Source organism: Austrofundulus limnaeus, unplaced genomic scaffold, assembly GCF_001266775.1.
Source record: "Austrofundulus limnaeus strain Quisiro unplaced genomic scaffold, Austrofundulus_limnaeus-1.0 Scaffold41, whole genome shotgun sequence".
NCBI lineage: Eukaryota > Metazoa > Chordata > Actinopteri > Cyprinodontiformes > Rivulidae > Austrofundulus > Austrofundulus limnaeus.
In genome coordinates, this window is record NW_013952443.1 from 1,160,355 (window position 1) to 1,167,071 (window position 6,717).

General features: G+C 36.3%; 1 protein-coding gene across 1 annotated transcript in view; it reads right to left on the bottom strand.

Moving 5' to 3' along the window:
• The window catches only part of rabgap1l (RAB GTPase activating protein 1-like), a gene marked incomplete at its 5' end in the record, with an annotated part of 94,874 nt that extends 90,532 nt beyond the window's left edge, over positions 1-4,342 (bottom strand). The window contains 3 exon segments of the mRNA XM_014007290.1: positions 1,331-1,488; positions 2,667-2,841; positions 4,138-4,342. Of these exon segments, the coding sequence (XP_013862744.1) occupies positions 1,331-1,488; positions 2,667-2,841; positions 4,138-4,342 (538 nt within the window).
• Between the last annotated feature and the right edge of the window lie 2,375 nt (positions 4,343-6,717).

Below are 6,717 nucleotides of genomic sequence, written 5' to 3' on the forward strand. Positions count from 1 at the left end.
TTGACAGAGAGGAGAAGGTAGAAATGACTCAGCCTGTAACTGAAAATATGGATGGAGGACAACAGAGCTGCTTCATGGAAGAAGAACCTCAGCTTAGCCTGTTAGCCTTTGTGCTAGCGCTGACGCTATATTGCCTTATATGTATTAGCTCGGCACTAGCGCGACAAACAAACAAGCTAAACTGAGGTCCTCCATCCATATTTTCAGTTGCAGGCTGAGTCATTTTTGGATTCCCCTCTCTGTCATGTGGATGGAGGACCTCAGTGACGAGAGGAGAATGTGTAGCGCTGAGCTAATACATATACAGTATATACAATGTATAGTGATAGCATCGGGGCTAACGCTAAAGCTAACAGGCCAAGCTGGGGTTCTTCTTCCATGAAGCAGCTCTGTTGTCCTCCATCCATATTTTCAGTTACAGGCTGAGTCATTTCTACCTTCTCCTCTCTGTCAACGCTCTCTGGTTTCATTTAAAAGTGCCAATCGTCAGATATTGTCCAAGATTAACCTTCAGGGTGGATATACTGTAGCTCGCTCACACTGATGACCTATCCACGTCATTTACCCAGAATGCTTTGCGTGTAAATAAAATGGCTCTGTTCATGTTAAAATATGTTAAAAATTAAAAAGAAAAAGAAAAAAAWGAGCCAATCATCAGATATTGTCCAAGATTAACCTTCAGGGTGGATATAGGTCGCTAGCAGCCTCGCACCGAKGRCCTATCCAKTTCATCATTTTCCCAGAATGCTTTGCTTGTAAATAAAATGGCCCCGTCCATGTAACATATTTATAAACTTTTAGTTTAAAAATTATAAAACCTAAAACATCCTACAGTATTTTTACAGTCTTTATTTTGCAGTTAAAATATAAGTTTATTAAATAAAGTCTAATGTTACAACTAATCGGGGATCTCTTTTAGATTTTTATTTTAGTTTATTGTGTTTTGTTGAATGGGCAGTTTCTTCCCTAAATCTTAAAAAAAAGAAAACAAATATATCTCAACGTATCTCTGGGTTAGATTTAATCTGTTCCCTCAAGSCTTCATCTCTGTACATTCTGTCTTCTGGTACGTTTACTCCAAAAGAGATAAGAAAGTATACATCCATTTGTTTTCAACATCCAAAATACAATGCCTTGAAAATGAAAACACTCTCTCTTGGAGCCAATAAACGTTATCCTTTTCATGGGTGAACAATCGCTGCCAGATAAGATTACAGCAGAACACTAAGCTTTTCTTACCACCAAGACATCTGTCATACCAAAAGTCTTATCCACTGATAAGAAAAAAAAAAGTCTATGTATGTTAGTGTCTCCACAGTTGGATAAGTACTTGTAGTTTCCTTTGCCATCATCTTCCCTAATCTCCAGTGAGACAGTGAAGGTGTAGAGACCACTGTCAGCCGGACTGGAGAGTGCTGCGTCTCTGATGTCGGCCGGACGAGCAGAACGCCGAAAGGCTGTAGAGAAACTGTACAGGATCCGGCTGACCTGGAATAAAAGAAATAAAAAAAAAAATAACAAGATGTAAGAAAAAAAGAGCAACGGAAAGTAAAGGAGGAGGATAATAAACCTAAAGATGATAAAAGTTGTTTAGGAGCAACCAGAGAAATCAATCAAAACTGAGACCAAAAAGGTGAAAACAGGATTGTTGAACACAAGCACTACAGCATAACAAGAGGAGGAAATAAAGAGAAAAGAAATGTCATCACAAGATAATACTGCCCCCAGCTGGTTCTTATACAGAGAGACATTCAGATAAAATTCTCTAATTCTACCTTTCAATTATACTGTAGATTATCATCTCATTTAAGACTGAGATGTTTGAGGCTGCGACATATATTATAATCATGTTTGCTTTCACTCAAAAACAGCTGTTGCTCTAAGTACTGATAGTCAGAAGCATGTTTAACAGAGAAAYATGCTTCTAAAGCCCCTTTTCACATTTAAATCATTCAGTTGGAGTCTATATAAAGTGGAACTGCAATGTTTTTCTCTGAATTCCTCCTTATGCTACTGCACAAGGCCCTCTTTCACCCTTTTTCTGAGCTCTGCCTCAGATCAACTTGTTTTGAGGCTGTCTCTTTAAATCCAAACGAGGAGCTTCAGCCCAGGTTCCAGAGCAGTTGTAGTTTTATAGAGGGGTTTACAATATAGYGGCGCAGAAACCTTTTATTTACAAATTAATTAAAAATGTCAACAACGAAAGAGTTAAGTTTAAAAATATGAACTAAACAGAATATAAAGATATTTTTGCAGCACGGGGAGAAACTAAATTGAACTTTTCTGCACTCCTAGAGACTCCATATACACAACAAAATGCATTTAATGGCTTAAAAAGTGGATTTTGCATGATATGTCCCCTTTAATTTATTCTGTACAGATGCAGGTTTAGATCTATACGAAACACAGAGGAAGAGCATTTAGTTCAATACATGCAAATGAGACGCCATCACGAAACCCAAACAATTCCAATTTAAATTTTGGTGAACACTAGACAATTCATTTGCAGTATAATTAGCAACTGAAAACTGAAAAGGGGAATCTTATATTAGCTAGACTTTACAGACAAATGACATGTAAATAGCATGAAGTTCAGCCCTGTAAAGCAGAGTTCAAGTACTTTGAGCTGCAGTTTTGTGAACTGGAATAAAATGTATGCAACTCACGGCCTCTTTGATGTGGCAGGAGAAAACATGAATCTGGAAGTCCTCAGAACTTCTGTAACTCTCGGTAAAASAGAAACAGTCACTTTCTACAGAGCCATCTTGGCCTCGAGCGCAGAACAACACCTTATAGAGGGGGAAGGAGGCAATCTCTGTTCCTGAGGCCTGGTCCACAATTCTAGGGGGAGGGAGAGACGATAAAAACATTAAATACAGAGATTTTTACTGCACTTATCGCTTAGGCCTGATCCATATTTGAGAATGAGAGTGAGCGATTTAAATTATCTCTTAATACATTAATGGAACATATCATTAATAAGCTATGTCATCAGATGYAGTGATTTGTTTTGTTTAAACAAATTCTAAAAGTTTTTCCTGAAAATTCAGTATAGGTATACGTGACCCATCATATCGAAATGAGGATTACTGTAAGTGAAATTTGGTTAAAATTACCTAATCACACTGCCAGATTCCTGGCTTTAAAAGCTACATTTTTATACCTGGATCATTCTGATATCATAAACAGAACCAGAGATATGCCCTAATTTGTCTTGTTGGTTAAGATAATACGTTAATATTTGGTCTGAATCAGAATTTTATGTAATTTTAATGAGGAATTTTTAATTTCATTATGAAGAGGAAATCTCAAATAGTATTTAAATACTGACATTTTCCAGCTGGAAAGAAATAAATACTGACATTTTCCAGCTGGAAAGAAACAAAAACTTTACTAGCTCACAGGGAAAATCTCAAAATTTAGAGGGATTTTTCCTCAAAATCAGGTTTTTGTTGCTACTTTTCAAAAAAGTGCTTCAAAATATTTTTTATTATATTTCACACAGTTCATTCAAACGAAACACTGATGGGGCCTTTATTTGTTATATTTTGAAGAAATTCAATTTTTGTTGGCGTTTTAATTAAAACACTGTTTGCCTATTTCTCCATGTATCACTTTTAGATTTAATCCTCGTTTCGATGTGATGGGTCACATATTGTAGAGATCATCAGCATACGTTTTATGCTTAAAGATTAGCAACATACATTCATAATGAATCATTGCAAAAAGGGAAGCTTTTTCAATTTAGACAATTGTCTCATTTCCTCTTTTGTATAATTWAACACGTCGTGTTCCTTTTTCATGAAATCACTTAAAATGGCTAACTGTCAACTCAAGTAATGATTTATTTTTAATCTTTTTTACTGGCTAACACGCTTCAATGGATGATAAACAACTTAAAAKCACAATTTTAATGAAAAATAATTTAAACAACACAGTTCCTTATTAGTTATTTTCACCTTTAAWATAGAATCTACTGTTATTAGGTGTTCATAAAAAACCCCATTCAGACATTTTAATTCCTTACAGACTTCTTCCTTTCCTACCTGAACTTTTTTTGAATCTAACAACTTTTCATATTTTCCATTTGACCAGAGTCGTGTTTCCTTCAAAAACCTCCAGCCCTGATTGTCTGACCTGACGGAGCCTTCTGGACCACACGGGACATGCAGGGTGATGGGGATGGGGATGGCGCTCTCGGCTCGCAGGGTGGCCATGGCTCTCTGCGCCTCAGCCTCGTTGCGGGGGGCTTTGACCCAGGTGCAGCCCAGGTATGAAAGCTTGTTGAACTGGACGCTGTCCTCCTCTACGACAGMGGGACTGGGCGGTGCTGGACATGGTTCTGTCGAGCAATGGGAAGAGATTTTGCCAAATGTTATAMGTTTCTTTTTCCAGTTAAATTACTATTTATTTGCTTTATTCTAAGAAAAAAATAATAATAGAAATGGTAAACTTTTTGGATTGCATTTGACAAACACCATCATGTGAACAAGAGACAATAAATAAATAAATAAATAAGTAAATAAATAAATAAATAAATAAATAAAAACAGCAGAAAAGAAAAGAAATGGGAGTTGTTGAGATACAGGAAGTTAATGGTGGTCCTCTCTGTAATGACCTCTATCTGAAACTTTCGCTCAAACAGGAAGCAGAACAATGTGAGCAACTGCTACATTTCCACTGCTGACTGCTTTCTCTTTCAAAATCATACTAACCATTTCCTTCTTGTTCACTCTTCACCTGTACAGCACAACAGTATTGCAAGAAATTCAATTACGAACATAAATAAAAAAAAAATATTATTTTCTTCTTTTTAAAATGGTTTATTATAGCTGTATAGACTAACCTCATATTACACAACACTAGTGAGTAACAATTTATTTAAACCACAAAAAAAATCTTTATCTAATTTAGCCAGACAAAGAGAACCATGACTTTTTTTTTTATTTTCAACTTTAATCTGTGTTGTTTCTTTCTTGAGCTGTTTAATCAGATTACAGTATGCACCACAAAAACACAATCCAAAAATCATTTAACGTACTGCACAAATGTCTCAACGTACCTCGGCGTCTCGCAGGTTGCAGAGCAAAACCTTTCCTTTTTGAAAACATTGCTAACTCAAGCAGCCCCCTAAAGCGAGTGACAGCATGTGCGACTCTCCCGTGTGACACATAGTATCACTCATAGGCAGTCTCCTCTCATTTCAATTCTTTTTCCTGCAGATATTATTTTTCTTAAGTTTGTTTATCAAATCATGAGCACAGCACAGTAATTTAAATCCATCAAGTTTCACCAGTTTTTGGGCAATCTTCCTGCGTATTTAATTTTAATCTGTTTTCCATGTTCTTGAGCATTTCATTTGGTCATAAAACAAAGTTATGAAATCATTGTGCAAGCACCAGGAGTAAAGAGACAAACATCAACCACACGCCCCTGATGAAAGATGGTTAAACTACTAGAATTTAAAAAATGTTTCTCTGCATCTTTCTGCACTTAGAAGTTGAATGAAACACCTCACAGCTGAAGGAAAAAAGTTGAGAGAAAGGATGCTGGAGGTCACTGAACATTTTTTTCAGCTTTTATTGTGCAAATAAAACGTTAATCTGAAACATTAATCTGCTCTGAATGAAGCTGATAATATGAAACCTATTGTTTTTGCACAGAAAGAGCAGGAYTTAGCTGATCGTGTAATTCAATAAATCTCAAATACTCAAATGAAATTATTRATGAGAATTAATTAATGACTGCATTCAGTTCCAGCAGCTTAAACACTTAAAATTGCTTAATTTCTACTAAAGATTTTTACACATACGCCCATTTTTTCCCACCTTATTGATGAAATATCTGTTCCAATCTGTTCATACTAACGTACAAAACTGCTGAGACAAACCCAGAACGTTTATTACTGATCTGAGAGCAGAAACCAGAGAAGTTTGTGACCTTTAATGTAGGGCTGCAACAACGAATCGATAAAATCGATAAAAATTGGTTATTAAAAGCGATGGCAACTAATTCGTTATCAATTCGTTGTGTCGTGTGATTTATGCGTCCCTCGCTGTGTTGCGGAGTCGTTTACGTCACCCGCAGAGCGTTGTCAATGCTGCTGACTTAAAGTTTAGGATCCGCCCTCTCGGAGACCCTCGAGTGAAAAGTAGAGACTTCAAACTTTAAACCAGTTTTTAAATTGGGTTGTTAGGCCAAGTAGATCTGAAGATATGATAAAAAGTATATGCTACATTTAATTTTTTTTAAATGACGGTCTGATGCGAGCCGCGTCGCAACGAGGAAACACGTTCTGTGGGAAAAAACAAACAAACAAAAAAAAGTACCTCAGTCCACCATTTGTTTCCTCCTCCTCTCGGGSCAGAAATATAAAACCTTCATCTTTTTTTCTGACTGAGGCTCAAAGTTATTTGATAAGYAGCAAAAAGGTTCAGGACGAAAGAAAAAAAATGACGCGAGCAGAACTCCTGGTTCAGTAGGGGATGAGGGAGGGATGCAGGGCTGCTTCAGAACCGCTTACCAGGTTGTTTTAGACAGAACCAACAAGGAAGCAAAAAGTAAAGAATCAGAGGAAAATCATACATTCTAAATGCAAATAAAATTATAACAACAAATTCATACATCTAAAAATCATATTTTATTCTTTTATCCGTTTTCCTCATTCAGCAACCTATTAAATTTCTGTTTTATAGCTATAATCAAGTTTATTAATGC